We start from the raw sequence: 19,598 nt of genomic DNA on the forward strand, positions 1-19,598 counted from the left end.
TGCGCCACCCAGGGATCCCCAAATTCTTGATAAAGAAGCATGCAGTGGATCCCTGGGTGGCTCAGCGATTAAGCGCCTGTCTTCAGCCCAGGGCGTGATCCTGGAGACCCGGGATCGAGTCCCACCCACATCGGGCTCCCTGCGTGAAGCCTGCTTCTCCCTCTGCCTGTGTCTCTCATGAATAAATAAATAACATCTTTTTTTAGAAAATAGATCCTGTCCACAAGGAACTTAAACTCTAAGGAAACAAAACGAATTCTAGTCTTAACAGCACAGGAGATAATATAGGTAGGCCACCTCATGATCAGGGTATGTCTCAAAAATTTTGGGTTAATGTGGAATGGGAATAGCATTGTGCCATAGAAATGTTGTTGACTGCATTATAGATTCGTAAAAAGTATATTCAGCTTTATCTGTGGTGTGGTACTGTTTCTGTGAACCATATTCACCCTCTTTGGCCTTGTTCTCACAGGACATGTATTCTGAGTTCCCAGGCAGAATGACAGGAGCACATCTTTTTTCCCCCCTCTCTTTCCCCTTGGCAGTGTCAGTGGGAGCAGGTGCTGCAGTGAGTTGGAGCAAGTCGGATTTTAGGGCCCCAGGGACATGGCAATGGAAGAACCCAAGAAGCTTCCAGTCCTACTTAGCATCTAACATTCAGTTTGTCCTGCAACATTCCTGCCAGGAATTGTCCAGTCTGTTCTTTTGTATCCAGTGATAGGAATGCACTTTCTTTGAGCAGTCCATTCCACATTTTCCATGTCTAATTATTAAAAGCTCTTATTTTGAGCAGAAGTCAATTTCCCTCTACTTTTAATCATTCATTGGTCCATTTCTCTTCATTTTTATATAAGTAATCTCTCCTTTTCTTTTTTCTTAAGCTTTTATTTAATTATTTGTGAGAGACACAGAGACACAGGCAGAGGGAGAGGCAGGCTCCATGCAAGGAGCCCGACGTGGGACTCGATCCCAGGACCCCGGGGTCACACCCTGAGCTGAAGGCAGACACTCAACTTCTGAGCCACCCAGGCGTCCCACAGTAATCTCTCCCTTTCAGCAACCCTTTTCACGTTTCTCCAATTTTTTTTTTCCTAGGCCTTCCCCATTTCCTTCAGCTAGTTACATAATTGCAAGTTTCTTCAATATTTTGATCACTCTTTCTGGACATACAGCCGTTTTGCTAGTCAGTAACTATCTGAAAAGGTACTTTTGAGAGGTGTTTGTGCCCATCTTTATGTGTGTGCATACCTATATGTGTGTTGCAGTGAGAGTAGACACTCTGTGTATATTTAAATAACCAGTTAAACATTTGTATGTTAGAGATTGCTTGCTTTTGTGTAATACTTAACTCCAGTTTGGAAAGATCTTCAACTGAAAGGTCTTGGTATGGATTTTCATTCTTTATAGTTCCTTTAACATCCAGTATACTTATAGCACTTTCTGCCTTAAGGAAAAGGAGGTTGGGGATCCCTGGGTGGCTCAGGGGTTTAGCGCCTGTCTTTGGCCCAGGGCGTGGTCCTGGAGTCCCGGGATCGAGTCCCGGGATGGAGTCCCGCATTGGGCTCCTGGCATGGAGCCTGCTTCCCCCTCTGCCTGTGTTTCTGCCTCTCTCTCTATCATGAATAAATAAATAAAATCTTTAAAAAAAAATGAAAAGGAAGTTAAGTGTGAAGGTAGTGACTATGTGGAATAAATTCAGTATTGTCTTCACCAGCTCTGATTCTGTAAATATTTGTTGATTATGTACAATGTACTAGACACTGTAGGAAATAAAAGAGAATAATAAAAGTAGTCTTTCCTCCTAAGGAACTTCCAGTTTAGTTGTGGAAAGCAAACCAACTCACACCCCTATAAATTTAATGACAGTATAAAAGGCATCAAAAAATAGTTAACCGCTAAACATACAAAAACAAAACCCAGAATATCCCAAATCATACTTTGGATAATGCTGATATGCTTCCAGATGTTAATTGCTCTTCATTAAAATAAATGTTCAATGGTAACATAAGTTTTAGAAATGCTAGGTTAAACTATCTTTGGGTCTTTAGGACTTTTCATATATTGCTAATTTATTTATTTATTTATTTATTTATTTATTTATTTATTTTTAATTTTTATTTATTTATGATAGTCACAGAGAGAGAGAGAGAAAGGCAGAGACACAGGCAGAGGGAGAAGCAGGCTCCATGCACCGGGAGCCCGACGTGGGACTCGATCCCGGGTCTCCAGGATCGCGCCCCGGGCCAAAGGCAGGCGCTAAACCGCTGCGCCACCCAGGGATCCCTATTTATTTTACTGTAGATTGCTAATGTACATTTAGAATGGCTTTAAAAGAGTGAAATATATAATTTTAGAATGACTTTTAAAGAGAGTGAAATATATAATTTGTAGCATTCACAAAATTACTAGATGGTATGTTAATACCTTTAAGCATGTTATTATTCCTTGGACTACTTTTTGGAAATGTTGGTTTAGATGAAAAATGTTAGAAGTTCAGACTAGTAAGATCATCTGAGAAGGTTTTATGCTTCATGATTGAATTTGGCCTTCAATTACATGTACCGTTTGTGTAGATAGAAGCAGTGTGAACAGGCTGAATGAGAGAAGCAAAGATGTAAAAGTGGAAAGTATTGGGGGATAGTGAAAAAAAGTTATGTGAGCTGATACTGAAAAAAGATTCTTCCTTTCCCATTTTAGCAAACTGAGGATTACCGCCTTTTGACAGTGGGGAAACTAAATGTTTAGAGTAAGCTTTGGGAGCTGGACCAACAGCCATTTATTGAGTACATAGTACTCAATAGATGTTGAATATGTAAGGAACTCCCAAGATATAATACTTTTGTTTGGGGTTTTATTGACCTGGGAGACAGGGCACATCAATATAGCATAGTAAAAAAAAATATTGGTTACGTTTGAATTGAATGGCTCAACTAATAAATGTTTCAGTGGTTCAGGGGATGGAGTGATCTCTTTTGCAGGATTTACTCTGGACTAGTAGTATTCATATAATTCAAAGAGGATATGTGTGTTTGATGATAGCCTTCTTTTGGTTTTTTTTTTTTGTTTTTTGTTTTTTGTTTTTTTTTGGATAGCCTTCTTTTGAACACTGGCAAGAAGGTTACTACTTGAGAAATGAAGGAAGGAGGGATTGGGGATTTTATTTTATTTTATTTTTTTAAAGATTTTATTTATTTATTCATGAGAGACACAGAGAGATGCAGAGACATAGGCAGAGGGAGAAACAGGCTCCCTATGGTGAGCCAGTTGTGGGAACTCGATCCCAGGGCTCTGGGATCACAACCTGCACCAAAGGCAGACGCTCAACCACTGAGCCACCCAGACATCCCAGGATTGGGGATTTTAAATGTGTAAATGCGTAAATGAGAAAGTTTGTAGTAACCATGTGGATAAGGCATAGGAAAAAAGTGGTCGATTGAGAAGGTAGCAGTAAATAAGAAGAGTACTAATCTACAGGTGACCCTTGAATAACGTGGGACTGAGGGATGCTGACCCTCCACGCAGTCAAAAATCCACGTGTGACTTTTACTCCTTAAAGAGTTAACTACTAATAGCCCACTATTGACCAGATGCTTTACAGATAATATAAAGTTAACACATTATTTTGTATGTTATATGCATTATATGCTGTATTTTTTACAATAAAGTAAGCTAGAGAGAAGAAAAGATTATTAAGAAAATCCTAAGGAAGAGAAAATACACTTACAGTGCATTTATTGTACAGAAGATATATTTGTTGAAAAAAGTCCATGTGTAAGTGGATCTTAAGCCGGTGGTGTTTATGTTCAGGCACTCCCATTTACATAGATATCAAGTAATGATATAATCCTTACTTTATCAATGAGGAAATAGGCTTCAAGTAGTGAATTAAGATGTCCAAGTTCAGATTGTACTTGAACCCAGATGTATCTGATTCCCAAGCACATTCTGAACAAGGTTAAGTCTTGGCTTGGTGGGTGAGTAGGGCAGAGTGAAGGGGCTGACAAAACCTGAGGTGTTTTGTAAAAACAATTTGATGAAGTGACTGCATAGTTATAATCAGGTTGATTTGGGGCTTAAAGAAATTGGTGTAATGGATAGAGTCAGGTTTTTACTTTTATTTTACCCCCCTCCTTACCCTTCTTGTTTTAACTTTTATTTTACTTTCGTAAACATTGTTTGGATCACACTACTTTTTTTTTTCTCCCGTTGAGACATTTTAATTTACACATATGTATTACATCCCTAGAAAAAGAATCCCAGGATTTTCCCTCCTGTGTATTTTCATCTTGCTTCTTCACAGTCCATGATGCTAACTGAGGTTGTCAGCACAGTGAAACCAATCTGGCAGGATGGGATCAGATTATTCTGCCGTTCTTCCAGATTTTTGAGTTGTACGTCAAGTCTGGGGCTGATCATTCCACGCTTGTTTAACCTGCCCATGAGGTTCACAACAGTTTTTCCAGCTCTTTGATCATCAGTGATTTCAAATTTGCCAACATAACCATGCTTCATCATCGCAGTTAGAAGTTGACTTTGGAGCATGGCCTGGTAAGACTCTGGTGTTTGTGCCTCTTTTTGGCATTGTTAATGCTTTCAAGAACATCTGCCCTGACATTCAGGTGCACCATTGTAGCAGCATGGAAAGATGGTAGAAGGAGACCATAGTACTTTTTTTCTTAACAGTAACAGTAAAACCCTTTTTTATGGAACTAACAGTTCTATTGAAGTGAACTGCCAGTACGTGTTTTTAGTTCAGTCAGCTAACTTTCTCTTTTTTGTTCATCCTTTTTCACCTAAATTTCGTTCATTTCTGGGGCACATGGGTGGCTCAGTGGTTGAGAATCTGCCTTTGGCTCAGGTTGTGTTCCTGGAGTCCTGGGATCCAGTCCCACATCAGGTTCCCCATGGGGAGCCTACTTCTCCGTCTGTGTCTCTGCTACTCTCCGTGTCTCTTATGAATAGATAAATAAAATCTTAAAAAAAATTAAATTTTGTTCATTTCCTAGTTTAAAGTAGCATTGCTATTTTTTTATTCAGTTTTTTGAAACCACTTCCATTCTCTCCATGAAACATTGTAGATAATTTTGTTTGACAGAATTTATTCCAGAGATCCCATCAAAAGATGGGATACTTAGGATTATATCATGTAGAATTTGTGTTAATATTTCAGATGATTATTTAGCTGGGTTTTTGACAGTCTCTGTTTTCATTAGATTATAAATTAATGTAGTTACATGATGTGGGCAACATTTTACATATTTATAATTATTTTTATTGTTTAAATCAGGTTCACTTTATGTAGTGAGGCCGCAAATAGGGAGTAAATGCATACTGTTGATTGTCCTCAATTCGAAATAAAGTAGCATAGAAATAGTTGATTCTCTTTTTTGGCTGATTTTTTTAATTGAAGTTCATGTATTTTGAGTTTCTGGAATTTTTTTGAAAATTTTTCTGATGCTTATGAAAGTTCCTTTTACCACCTGAGGCTGTGGAAACACAGACCAATTCAAAAATTTTGGGAAAGAAAAAAGATGAGAAATCATACCTAATTATTACTTTTGCTTTGAATTATGAATTGGGAAAATTAAACCTGAATCTGATGTGTTAAAAAATTCAGTCTTGAGCTTTGTATCATGCTTTTTATGTGCCTGTCTCATATTTTGCTTAATTTAGATGGATAATGGTTAAGGAACAATCTGAAATTCAATCCAAAAAGAAGATAGAAGGTAATTGGTAAAAGGTAAGTGACTAGAATGCTAAATAAGAGGTAATTGGGGTCTGTTTTTACATAGTAATTGTTTTTAACCAATTCATTTCAGAAAAAGAGTATTATGATGTAGGTTGTTATTTCCAGACTATAGGTCATAAAAAGTTTAGACTTTTGTCTAAACCGTCTTTAGACTTTGTTATTAGATTTAAAAGTACATGTTTTTGCTTTTCTGTAATTAACTTCCATTGTCATTATTGTTATTATTCTTATTATTATTATTTTTGCTTTGTGGAGTCTGTATCTGCATATCTGCACTATGGAATGTAGCTTAAGGTTCTGTGGCTTTACCTGGGGTGTGTAGGACATAGTAATTCATTCACCTACATATTTATTTTTGAGATTTATCATTTTGGCATGTTTGTCACTTTTTTCAGTGCAATTGTTGCTACTTTTTATGCTTGATATATGTTGAATAATAACCCTTTTAATTTGATAGTAGCAAACCCTTTCACTGAGTTGAGAATGTGCAAAATGAATGCTCTTGTTGAAAAAGAATGATTTGAAATTGAGGAGAAAAAAACAGATTATCAGGGGAAAGTGGGTGGGGCTGTGGAAGAACATTAAAGACACTTGTAAAAGAGCTAGATTTTTCTTTGAAATGTTGGAAATGCTTGCCATGGAGGGAAGTGTCCCAAATAAAGGTATATCATTTTTGTTCATAGGTTTTTGCTTTGTGAAAGAAAGGGAGTTCGACAATACCTTGTGGGTGAGTACTTAAGAGAGTTTTGTTTAGAAAATGAACGAATGAGCCTCTTTTTTCTCCACTTCATCTTCCAAAAATTGGAAGAAGTTTTTAGGGCTAGAAAGGGGCAGATTATTTTGTCTTTTCAAAAATTAATCAATCCCTTAATACTGATCTATATCTATATATCTATATTGTCTATATCTGTATCTGTATATTTCTCTCTATACAAATGTTAGGTGAAGAGAGAGGGCCTCAGTGCTAGCATATTATGCTAAATGCCAAATCAAATGAAGAAGGGATAGGAAGAGAAGAGTAGAAGATCCCACTGCAGCAAGGGTAATCATCATTACATACAGAGACAGAGGGATATGGAAAGGTGTTGAACGTTAGTTGGTTACCAAGGGAATAGCAGAGTTTGTCTATTGTGGTCTTTAAAAATGCCTCGTGTAGAGACATTTAACAGCTCTGTTTTTGCTGCTGTATATAAGTCTACACTTGTCCATCTGTCTGACTTTTAAAGCGTTTTGTAGTCTAGTGTTCTACTTTATCCATTGAGCCTCATTTTCTTCTGTTCTTCAGCAAGTCCCATCTGCTCCACGGAGCTCAGTTTTTCATTGTGTCCTACACATGCCACGTTCATTCCTATTTCTCTGACTTGGCCAATGCAATTGCTTCTGACTGGAGCAATTTTCCTTCTTCCCTCCATTCTTAAAATCCTGTCTTCTTCTGGTATCCCTTCATTCACACCACACTTCTTTCCTTCTTTGAACTCCTCTTGCAGTTGTACTCATCCTTAGTTCAGTGTTCGGTTCTCCAATGACTCCTATGTCTTACATTTGGTTTAGGTTATATTCTTCAGAGCAGGAGCATTTCCTATTTCTATTATGTCGTATGTAGTGCATGGCTTGGGGTTGCATGTAGGGTTAGTGTTGGCTGATCTGGCTTGTTTGAATGTGCTTCCACTTAAATGCTGGGTGATAGAAGAGATGGTGATCTTTTTCCTCACAAAATTGATTTTTTTTCTGTTTGTTTTGCGTGGTCTTATCTTGATACTGTTTTTGTTCTTTTTTTGACTTAATTTTTTCCCCTTGGATGTCTTTTCTTAACCTTTTCTATTGGTCCAAATTAGTAATTATCATCATTGATTGCTCTTCTTTTTAGTCTGTGGATTTATCTGCCCAAGATAACTTTGATGTGAGAAGATTTAATGTGAAATCAGCATTGAAATTTGTTGCCTGTTCCAGTCAAAGTTTGTAGGCTTCAAAAAATACCAAAAAATCCTGAAGTTGGTACCTTTTTTACCAAGGTAAATTTTTACCAAGATAATTTCAGGTAAGAGAACAGTTTCTAAAATAAGAGTATATGAACTATGCAGCTTTAATTGCATAACTAATGTAAATAGGCAAAAAGTTATTTTTCTGCCTATTTAAGGAATCTGGTATAGCTGCGGATAAATTTATTTTATATGTTAATTTTTGTATTATTATTATTATTATTTTAAATTTTTGTATTGTTTTGAATCTAACATTCTTTAAGTCCAAAGGCTTGGGTTTTTTGTTTTTGTTTTAATTTCATTCTTTCTTAAACTTCTTTGATCTGCACTTGTACCTCAGCCTCTCTGGGTGTAAAGGACATCAGTATACCATGTCAGCAAGCCATCTTCTTGGTTCATTTTGCTGCTGTGAACATCTGTAGTCTGTAATGGATTAATATTTACCCAGCTTTGTTTCCTGATGAGATTACAGTTCAGTGGAGTTGTCAAAAAATATAAATTTCTTTTTTTCAGCATTGAATTGTGATTGAATTTGACTTTTCTACTGGTAAATCAGAATAAGTTGTAAAATCTTAAGATATGTTAGTTTATTTAAAATTAAATTAACGTAGCTTATAAATTGAAGAAATACTTTGTCTCCCAATTGAAATATCTTTTTATGGTTGAAATTAGTGCATAATACTCTAGCATATTCATCACCTTCATTTAAATGTGACTATTGCATTTATTTCTCTTCAAAGAATATTATATTGCTATAACTTGACAGTAACCCTTACTGTGAAGAAAGTTAGTATCTTGATTTATATTTTATAGAAACTAGCATAAAACAAAATGGTTTCTTACACTCTTACATCATAGTTACTGAAATTAAGTTGTGTTAGTGTTTCTACTTTGTGATTTGAGCTTATTCTACTAAATCTTAGTGTGGAATTAGGTTGAGATTGATATGTGTTTTGGGTCCTGGCCATTAGATCATCCTAGTTTTAGCCTACTATTCAAAGAATGAGTATAACTCAAATATAGCTAAAATTTCAACAAATATTTATTAATGTATGCAATTTGTTAGCTAGGTGCTGATAACACAGCAGTATGTAAAAACCACAGACAAAAATCCCCACCTACATGACACATTTTGGTAGGTTTAGTGAACAGATAATAAAATAAGTAAAATCTGTAGTGTATGAGACACTAAATGTTAGGGAGGGAGTTAAGTGAATATTGTGTAGTTGGGTGTGGAGGGAGGGGGAAGAAGAGTTGAAATTTTATGTAATGTAGCCAGCCAAAGTTTCACTGAGCAAGTAACATTTGAGTAAAAATCTGAAGAGGTGAGGGACAGTGCTATAGGGACTTTAGATTGGAAAGAATGTTCCAGATAAAAGGAATTACATGAGTGTTTTCAGATAGTTAATTAAGTTTGTTGAAACTTTTATAATTAGGTAGGTATTGTAGGTTCACTCAGGCTTTTTATTTCCACAGAATGTCCAGCAAGGAAGTAAAGACTGCTCTAAAAAGTGCTAGAGATGCTATCAGAAACAAAGAATACAAAGAAGCTTTGAAACATTGTAAGGTAACTGACATATATTTTTTTTATTCCATGGTAGAAGTATGTTACCTATTTATAAGCATTATGGATTTGTAATATGTGTATTATTTATTTCCTAAACATAGCAAAACTGGTTAGATTGTTTAGTAGACCATTAGAGTGGTGTGCGAAGATAAATTACTTTGACCATGCTCAAAGTCACATTCTTAAAACCAGAGTATCTCATAGGTATGTTTTGATGGGTTAATATGGAACATTGCTGTATCATAAAGTTTTCATTCTTTAATGGCATGTTGATACTGTAATTCTATTTTTTTTTTTTTTTTTGAGAAAAGCCAGCATAAAGCACTTTTATTGCAATAATAAAACTTGAAACTCATACGTAGTGCGGGCAGGTGGGGGTGGGGGGTAGGCAGCAATAATTTCTCTCACCAAATCACTACACAGGACAGCAAAGGGGTGAGAGGGGGAGGAGGAAAAGCCAGGAAACTCTGAGATCAGCTGGGGGAGCCGAACATCAAAAACCAGGAGATGCTGAAGCTGTGATGACCAGCATCATTTTCTCAAGACAACACTCAAGGGTTTGTCATGATGGCTGGGCTTTCATCGGGTGTTATGTGTCTACAAACAGCACCTTCAATTTAAACTTTCAATTAAAGTTCTTAAAATTTGGAAAGTGGAGCTCAAATAGCTATGAGATTACAAAAGTCCTGAATATCCGTTAGAAAAGCCACAGGATGGAAAAAAAACAAAACAAAACAAAACAAAGAGCCAGGCCATGAAGAAGGCTTCAGAAGTCCCTGCTGGCCTAGGAACAGATACATGTAGTGTCCAATATCGCAGTGAGAACAATCTGCTTCCAAAAGGCAGAGGGTTTATGGGGGGGAGGGGAGCAGGGAAGGGGTAGTGGAGGCAGAGGCTCTCCCCCTCCCCACTTCAGTTTCAGGTAGGGCTTTATTTTTTTAAAGATTTTTATTTATTTATTCATGAGAGACACACAGAGAGAGGTAGAGACACAGGCTGAGGGAGAAGCAGGCTCCGTGTGGGGAACCTAATGTGGGATTTGATCCCAGGACCCCAAGATCATGACCTGAGCTGAAAGTAGATGCTTAACCGCTGAGCCACCCAGGTGTCCCTCAGGTAAGGCTTTAATTCAACCCAAGGACATCTCTCAACTGGGAGAGTTACTTCGGCCCTCAACAGTGCCTCAAATCTGCTATGGCTTTGCAGCGCAGCAGCAAGAATGTTTAATATATAATAGATAAACATTTCATCCGAAAAAAAAATAAAATAAAGATTCTTGTAACCACCCCCCAACATCAATTCCTATTCTAAAGTTAACCCATGACTTGTGCTGTTAATACTTGACTAATACTTAAGTGGAAACCTAGATCCAAAAGACTGAAACTGAACCTTCACCCTAAAATGAAAACGAAATCAAATGAGTAACTTGAGGTTTATGGCATATAGTTTAGGTCAACACACACATGAGGAGAAAGGGAAAGAGCAAAGCTGGGTGACAGAACACATTCAGTCGGGGTCAATGTTTATACAAAGAGTGTAGTGGAATATCAAGAAAAGCTCCATACGGACTCGCGTGTGCGCGTCTGGAGGCGCCACATCCCTCCATGGCACATCCAAGAATGGGGAGCTCAGGGAGGAAGCCATTCCTGTCATTCCAGTTTCAGAAGCTCCACGTCAAAGACGAGAGTGGCATTTGGTGGGATGATGCCTGGGTGCCCAGTAGCACCATAGGCGTAGTCTGGGGAGATAGTTTGGCTCTCTGACCCACACTCATCTGGGCAACCCCTTCTTCCCAGCCTCAGATCACCTCCTGCTTGCCTAGCATAAACTTAAAGGGCTTGTTTCTGTCCCGGGAGGAATCAAATTTCTTTCCATCTTCAAGCATCCCCGTGTAGTGCACCACACAGGTCTGACCGCGCTTTGGGAAGGGGCGTCTGTCTCTGGGGGAGATGATCTCCACCTGCACTCCCATGGCGGCGGCGGCGGCGGGCAGCGGCGGGCGGTGGCGGGCGGCGTGGACCGACGGCGGACCTGGCGGCTCAGCCCGGGCTCTGCCTCGGCCCTCGGCGCCTCGCCTCGCCTGCCTGTAATTCTATTTTTTGTGAATGGGAGACTTAGGATTCTAAAGCTCCTCTGTATGGTGCTGGGGGGAATGTACCTGTCCAGAGAAAGAGATTGAATGTGCAGAAGAGAGAGGGAAATGGTAGGAGTGAAGTCCTGGAGAAGATGAGAGAGGATGGGATCCTGAGCTTGAGAGGGAGATCTTTGATACTTTTTCCATCTTAGCAGAGGGGATGATAGATGTAAATCTATGTACTGTCAGATTTGTAGATTTGAGGGTAGGAAGAGATGAATGTCCCTCTCTGATATCTTCTATTTTCTTAGTGAAGTATAAGCTGAGAGTGGAAGAAGGCTTGTATAAGAGGTTTGAGATGAAAGAAGGTATGGGGTAGTTGTTATTTATTGGGAAAACAAACTTACTAGTAAGGATTGAAAGGATTGTCAAGCCCTAATGAATGTCCATTTGAAGTTCCATGTTATTGAAGTGTAATCACTGAACTGAGTTACATTGTTTCCCCCTCCATGTTCAGCTTCTCAAGCTTAGAAATGAGTGTGCTGGGGTTCAAGTATGGATGTTGAGAAAGATGATGGGGAAGATAGTCCAAGGAATTGAGGATGTTTGCAAGGGAGAGATGACAACTGTTGGGTCAGTGGACACTAAGTTGGGAAAAGAGGGATGAGAATTGAGAAGTGAGGTGATAATGGAATAAGAAGGGTCAACTAATTGGACATATTAGAGGTTAAAGAATTGTCAGCTTTGGTGGTTACCTCATTGTTAATTTTTGTGCTATAGGTTGATGACAGATTGCTAGAAGAATCATGTGGATGCATAGAAAGAAATATAATAATCTGACTGTCTCAACTGATGGAAATATTCTTATTTTCCCTAGAATATGTAAAATCTTAAGAGCTAATTTCATTTTAGCTCCTAGTTTTGTTTTCTGTCACTAGCACATCTTTGTTTTCTGTTTCAAACTCTTACCTTAGCAAATAGCTGAAAGCTATTTCTGAAAGCCGTAGCTCTACATATAATTTTTATTCTCGTTGACAGGTGGTATTTAAAAATTCTTTGCCACTGTTTATTTCAAGCATATTTGGTATAGTCACATTGGGGTCAGTGTACTTTCCTACCTTATTATTTCGCTGAAAAATCTCTCAAATAGTGGGAAATGTTATCATAGTGAAGGAAAATGTGAGAGTTGGTTAGGGTGAAACGATATGGAAATCAGTTTTATGACTTGACCAGTGGCAGTGTGGAGTGGAGGCAGGCAGGATGAATGGGTAGTATGAATAGTCTTAAAAAAAAAAAAAAGTCTTAGTCTTCTTTTTATACATCATATTTTCAAGGAGCACGGGGAGGCATTTGATGGAGGCATCAAGATTACCTGGGCAGCTTTTAAAAATATGTTGCATATTTTAGACTCCTTACAATTACTGAGCCGGTCCCAACTCCTTCTCTCCTTGAAAAAAACTGAAGACCAGAGAGGTTAAGTGGCGTTCTTAAGATTGCCCAAGTAGTGGCAGACCCAGTTTTCCTGACATTCAAGTAGGCAATCTTTTAGTTATTGTTCATCCATTAGCTTCTAAAATTTAATGATCTGCTCTTTTAATTTTTCTTAATCAGACCGTGTTAAAACAAGAGAAAAATAACTATAATGCCTGGGTTTTTATTGGTGTTGCTGCAGCCGAGTTAGAACAACCTGATCAGGCCCAGGGTGCCTATAAGAAAGCTGCTGAACTAGAGCCAGACCAATTACTGGCTTGGCAGGTATGTAGAATTTTTTTTGCTATGTTATGGTAAAGAATTTTTCATCCCATTTTTAAAAATATAGGTAACAGCTTTAAAAAAACATTTAAACCGTTATTTATCCCACAGAAGAAAAAAATTTTAAATCTATTGGTCTTCTAAACCTGAACATTAATTTAAAACAAAAAGGATGCCAAAGATGCTATTTAACATTATTTTGACATCCAACCCAATGGATTATTTCCAAAGGTGAGGATTGGAATTGAAATATGATTATATAAATCTCTAATTTAATTATGTGTACATATGAAAGATATATCAAGAATATTATTTATGCTTGTTTCAGGAAAAGAAATGTATATTAATATGTTTTCTAAAAGTTAAATATAAAAAATTTGCAATTCTGTATATTTGAGTACAAGTAAAATTCTTTTTTCTTATTTAATGGTCTTCATGTTTTTTGTTGGTTCTCCAGTGTTTTCATATTTAATAAGACTGTTTAATATCTCAGTCATACTTTAGAAACTGATTAACAGGTATTAGGCTGGGGAGAACATGAACCTGTTTATCTCACATTTAAGTGAACAGGGACATGAGTGGGGGTATCTGGTCACACACTTAGATGCCTGCTTTTTTTATGTATTGATTGATTGAAGATACCTGATCTTTGTTTGAAGCAATGATGACAGTTTCCACAAATTACTTGTTTTTTTTTTTCCTTGACTATATAAAAGTAGTGTCATATAGTAATGTCTTAAGAGTTAAGATTATGTGATCATTACAAAATATTTTTTGTTGTGAAACACTTCAAATATATTTTCAAAGCTTTTTAAAAAGATTTATTTATCTGAGACAGAGAGTACAGGTATGCATGCACAAGCAGAGGAGGGACTTGGGGAAAAGAGAGAATCCTCAAGCTGACTCCCTGCTGAGCACGGAGCCTGACACAGTGCCCAATCCCAATGCCCTGAGCTAAAATCAAAAGTCGGACACTTAAGTGACTGAGCCACCTAGATGCCCCATTTCAAATATATTTTCAGAAATAAAGAGAATAGTATAATGAGCTCCTCTGGCTGTTACCTAGCTTCCATAAAAATCCACACGTGGCCAGCGTTTTTTCATCTATACTGTCATCTACTTTCTCCCACCCCTAATTACTTGGAGGTGAATCCCATATTATTTTATTTGTAAATTATAATTTTCTTTATCATAAATAATCTTTATAGATCGTCACTGTATTTAGCAAAATGAATGTGAGAGCATTAGACGTTTTGAAAGAATAATCTCTACTGTTTCCTATTTTAGGGGTTAGCAAGCTTGTATGAGAAATGTAATCACATAAATGCTAAGGATGACTTACCTGGTGTTTACCAGAAGCTCTTGGATCTTTATGAAAGGTAATCATTTTGGGGGGAAGGGCAAGTGTCTTTAAGCTTTAATTAGAATAAACTGATTAAAACTTGCATAGAAGTACTCCAGACATTTACTGGGAATTGAGAAGCATTTTTATACTGTTGTTATAGAATCTTTGATTGTGATTGAAACAGAATCAAAACACTATTAGATGATTGACTAATTTGGGAACTTTGATATAATTTTCAGTTAAGATAATGGAAGATATTATTTCTTAAAGCTTTTCTTTTTTAATGAGAGGCTCGTTTTATAAAATTTTCCTGTGGTATGAAAGAGGATATGTTCTAATTTAAAGTAGTACCTGACAGTAGTATTATTGGGATATTTTAATTTTAGTATCTTAAGCCCTTGGTTGTTTTCATTAATCAGATTCAAAATCCTTTTTTTTTTTTTTTTTTTTTTTTTTGTTAATTTTTTATTCTAAGTGTTGACAAACAGAAGTGGTGCGATGTCTGTAAGAAACTTGTGGACCTATATTACCAAGAAAAGAAACACGTAGAGGTTGGTTAATGATTTGGTGGGTTAGTAGACTTCTTTTAATAAAACCATTATTAGAAAAAAACTTTCAGCTTTAGGAAAAATTTAAAAAACTAATATGTAGTATGATATTAAAAGAATCTAGAGAGATATTATAAATTATACTGTTTTGAAACTAAATTAAAATTCGAGTTTTAGTTATTCTAATTTCCAAACCTTTTGAAACTGGGCAGGGATAAATAAAGAAGTAAAAGCATCATCTGTAGAACTTAGTGGCACATTTGTGCTGCATCTGTAGCTGATGCTGTAAGTTATGAGGATTGGGGCATATAGTCATTATTCCTGTTTCCACTCTGATATCTTTGTTGTACTTCTAATATTAGAGGTGTGTGGATTTGCCCAGTCACTTCATTTCCTGTGGAGTTCATAACAGAAGTTTTATGCTGTTGCTATTTTTTATGTATTAACAGATGGAAAATATTTTATTTGTAGATTCTATTTTTTTTAATTGGCATTTTTGATATTTAAGATAAAAAAAATCATTAAGATCTTCTTCTTGATAGGTGGCCCGAACATGGCACAAATTGATAAAGACACGGCAGGAGGAAGGTGCAGACAACCAAGAGCTTCAGCAGCTATGGAGGAAATTGACTCAGTTGCTGGCTGAGAGTACTGAGGATCAGAATAATGAGACCCAGCAATTGGTATTGACTTGTTTATTCCCTACAGTTTATATCATGGAATTTGATCATTTAATTGAATTTAGCAAATGGAAACATAATGGTGTAATATAGAAAAGTACTGTTATGTCAAAAATGATATTTTATAAGTGTTCAATTTTAAATTCATAGGGGTTCTTGCTGATTCAGTCAGAATTATTGGCCTATAGTCTGATACTAAATCTGGACAGAGTGGAATTGGTATTCAGAGTATCACAACTTACTTCCTTCTGTTCATAAGAATCCACTGTAAATCAATTATTTAATCACTGTGAAAAAGAAACTGAAATTGTTTTTTACAAAACTGCTGTAATTTCTAAAAAGTTATACTTACTTTCCTTATGAAGTAAGAGTACTAAATTACTTTGAGGTTTAGCAACTCAAAGTATTTTGTTTAAAGTATTTACTTAGGGTACTTATATCTAGAAATATTCCATTTTAGTGTATAGATTCTTAAGTAATTAAAAATAATTTTTAAAAAGCCTAAAATAATCAATTGATTTTGAACTGTAACTGAAAAATATCTCCATTCTACTTTTATATTTGTAAGTTTAAAAGTAAACTTAATTTCTTATTATATAGTAAATGGCCTTTCAGTGTATACTTTTAAAATTGAATGGACTTTTTAAATGTAAGCAATTATAGACTGTATATAGGATGGGAAGTTCATTTCTTCATATGTTCATTCATTCACTCAATTCCTTTTTTCAGAAAATATTTATTTTATAGAATCTCCTATATATGTCAAGCAGTGTCCTAAATGCTGGAGATAAAAGTAGAAGAATATGATTTGCATTTGTTTGTGTGTTGGTTTATCTGTGTATAGATTTAGTTGTGAGAAAAAAATTGAGCAGTGGCAAAATTAGGTGATTTGCAAACTTCTCTTAAGTCATATCTTCATATTATGAGTTCATTATTTTCCTTGAAAAAGTATGGGTTACTAGAATATCAAACATATACCAAATACCAAAATAAGTCAAATCTCAAAAAAATTATGTGTACTATCTCCTTCATGAAAGAGAACTAATTATGCTTGTCATTTTAAGAATTTATTTTTAACTGTTAAAAATAGGATAAGAGGATATTGGGGGTGGGATTATTTTCATCTTGAATTCTAATGATAATTTTGCTTTCTTTGTGTTCAGAAAAAAATATCACCTGTTTTCTAGATGGGTTAATTTCATTACTATTTTTTGAAACCTCTTATGATAAACCGCATTTTAGACTTCCTTTTTTGCAAAATCTGGCTTTATCAGAGGAGTTAAATTTTCCTTATTTATGTAGACTTTCTACCATATTTCACATAGAAATTTGGAGATAGTGAACTGTATTATGAGTTTTCATTTTAAAGTCATGGAGCCCCTGGATGACCCAGGAATTTAAATGTAGGGCTAAGGTCTTGACATCAGGATCATGAGTTCAAGTCCCATTGGGCGTTCCAGCCAACTTTAAAAAATAAAAATAAAAAAAATAATGTCATGGAAATTTGTTTAAAAAAAAGGTAGAATTTAAGCAACTAAATAAATGGTATCCTTTAAAGTGCTTGGACTGGGTTCTAGTATTGCTGTTCTTGTTCAAAACATAATTAGGAAGCTTCTTTTGGAATTTTCTTCAATGTCATTTAGTAATACTGGATAAGAAGTGATTTTATTATACTTTAGTCATATTTCTGGTTTTCTTTTTTAAAAGTATAACTTAACAAATTTATTTTTTTAAGATTGAAGATTTGCTACCATTGAAAATGTTCCAAAGAACATGCTGGTGATTTCAATAGAGGTGTTTTAAAAATGATCTGAGGAGTAGTAGTCACACTGATATATAAATAAGACTATATCTCTCCAGTTGACTTACAAAAATATTTTCTTAACTTCATGATGCTAATTTATAGTTATTTCTCATTAGTTCAGTTCAGTCTCCTAGCCAGTTGGAGTTAGATTATTCCAAAACTTGCATAGACATTTTCTTCCTCATTGAAATTGTCAGGGCCAGATAATATATAGTATAGTAAAATATGAAACAATAAAATAAATACATTTGTAGTTACTTAGTTGAGGTGGTATATTCTAAGTCTTATACGTTCAACTATTTATTACATTTGTCATTTTCAGTATGCTACAGATGAGATCTTTTTTTTTTGTTTCAGCTTTTAACGGCTTTTGAGAATGCACTGGACTTATCAGATAAGATTCCTAGTGAAGATCACCAAGTACTTTATAGACATTTTATTCACTGTTTATCCAAAGTAAGTTGATTTAAAAAATCTCTAATGTGACTTTTATATTCTAATTAGGAAAGTGTTCATAAGTATATTTTACTTAGTTTATTTTACTTTTATATTTTCAAGTTTCCTCATGAGACTGCTAGGTTGAAGAAGGCCTGTGAAGGAATGATAAACATCTATCCCACCATACAATATCCATTAGAAGTGCTTTGTTTGCATTTAATTGAATCAGGTAATTTCTTCCATATTATATTGTGTGTTTTAGAAATGTATGAACATATGGGAGTGATGTTGCTATCAATCAAAAATTATTTCAGAGCTTACCTTGTGTAAGGTATTGTTTGAATATTTCTGGATGTAAAAGGAAGTGTAGTGTATTATCTTTGTGCATGTGAAGAGACCAACACATGTAGGAAAGTATAGTGATACAGTGGAGTTAGGAATTATTGAATTCAATGAAGTCTTTTGGAAGGTGGGAATTGAAGAGAGTCTTAAATTTTCCATAGAAATTAGATAAATGGGAGGAAGTGAAAGGTACTCTAGATGGCATGAACAGATATCGGGGCTGGGTTGCAATTTTTAGGAACAGTAAAATAGTTTTATTTGTTCTAGTGGAAAGAATAAGATAGATTTTAATTGAGTAGGTTGGACTATATTGCATAGGGCTATGAATGTTGTATGTTCTCAGCGTTGATGTCATGGTCAGCGTGTCACAAGTGCATGGTTACAGATGCTATAATACTGTAAAGTAATGAAGTTTGTGATGATCTCCTTTTTTAATGAAATAGAGGAGATTCAAGTTAAAGAGTATTTCTTAGCTTATGCCTCGTGCTCTTCTTTGTGTCCTTTCTTGTGGTGGAGGAGAGAGAACTAATGACACCCAGCTTGCTGGGAGTTGCTAGAACTTGTGCCTGCGGATGTCTTGTGCCCAGGGCTGGTGTTGAGTCAGTTTACAGCAGGTTGACCCAATTGGTTTTCACACCAGCCTCTGTCCTTTTTTTGTCAGTATCTGTGCTGAATAGATTTTTGCATAATTTGACCGTCACTCCTATCCATGCGTGTATTCAGCTGATGAACACAGTTTACAGAAATGAGTCACTGAAATAGAAATAACAGTGCCAGCACCAATGTGTTAGGGATTATAAAGTTTGCAGAGCTTTACCATTTTAGTTGTTTTCATTTTGTTGCTAATTGAGTATGCACATGGGAATGCTTTGTATGTGAAGTACCATCACAGGTTTCATAATAGAAAAATTATTGAAAACTTATGCTAGAGGTAACTGAGGGAAAATGCCTATTGGGAAAGTATTGCCATCTGTATTGGCCTTCCTCACTTTAACTTTCTCTTCCTTCTACTACTTTCCTACCCTCTGGTGTCTGAATTAAAATTCAGAACTGTTACCTTAAATATTGAATTTTTTGTTCTCTCTCCTTCCCCCCAAGTAAGAAGTAACTAGATCCCCTGTACTTTAACTGAGTCAGAGATTGACTTGCAAGAGCACTTTTTACTAATGTGAGAGAAGAAATACTAAATGTTGTAGTGAATCAGTTTGTGAAGTATAAAGTCAAATTAATATGGTATGCAAGATAGATTATATAGAAAATAGACTAAGATCGAGTAGACTAAATGATCTTGGGAATGAATGAACTGGGACTTTGATAGTG

At 35.8% G+C, this 19,598-nt stretch overlaps 1 protein-coding gene and 2 pseudogenes across 11 annotated transcripts in view; 1 reads left to right on the plus strand and 2 right to left on the minus strand.

Annotated features, from left to right (window-relative positions):
* SKIC3 (SKI3 subunit of superkiller complex) overlaps nucleotides 1–19,598 on the plus strand; it is an 80,065-nt gene that overhangs the window by 1,390 nt on the left and 59,077 nt on the right. For 4 of the 11 annotated variants that reach the window (XM_072790815.1, XM_072790788.1, XM_072790839.1 and 1 more), the window contains 10 exons: nucleotides 5,674–5,740; nucleotides 6,433–6,476; nucleotides 7,617–7,787; nucleotides 9,205–9,295; nucleotides 12,981–13,124; nucleotides 14,409–14,500; nucleotides 14,942–15,017; nucleotides 15,557–15,697; nucleotides 17,856–17,954; nucleotides 18,057–18,165. In XM_072790815.1, the coding sequence (XP_072646916.1) occupies nucleotides 9,206–9,295; nucleotides 12,981–13,124; nucleotides 14,409–14,500; nucleotides 14,942–15,017; nucleotides 15,557–15,697; nucleotides 17,856–17,954; nucleotides 18,057–18,165 (751 nt within the window). In that variant the 5' untranslated portion in view covers nucleotides 5,674–5,740; nucleotides 6,433–6,476; nucleotides 7,617–7,787; nucleotide 9,205. Of the gene's footprint in view, nucleotides 1–1,095; nucleotides 1,204–2,136; nucleotides 2,250–4,300; nucleotides 4,549–5,673; nucleotides 5,741–6,432; nucleotides 6,477–7,616; nucleotides 7,788–9,204; nucleotides 9,296–12,980; nucleotides 13,125–14,408; nucleotides 14,501–14,941; nucleotides 15,018–15,556; nucleotides 15,698–17,855; nucleotides 17,955–18,056; nucleotides 18,166–19,598 lie in introns of those variants that run through there. The other 7 variants (XM_072790824.1, XM_072790861.1, XM_072790812.1 and 4 more) reach the window with 4 other exon arrangements.
* LOC140612844 (small ribosomal subunit protein uS8-like) lies at nucleotides 4,243–4,631 on the minus strand (annotated as a pseudogene).
* Nucleotides 10,414–11,278, minus strand: LOC140609863 (peptidyl-prolyl cis-trans isomerase FKBP1A pseudogene; annotated as a pseudogene).

This window comes from Canis lupus, chromosome 2 (genome assembly GCF_048164855.1).
Source record: "Canis lupus baileyi chromosome 2, mCanLup2.hap1, whole genome shotgun sequence".
Taxonomy (NCBI): Eukaryota; Metazoa; Chordata; class Mammalia; order Carnivora; family Canidae; genus Canis; species Canis lupus.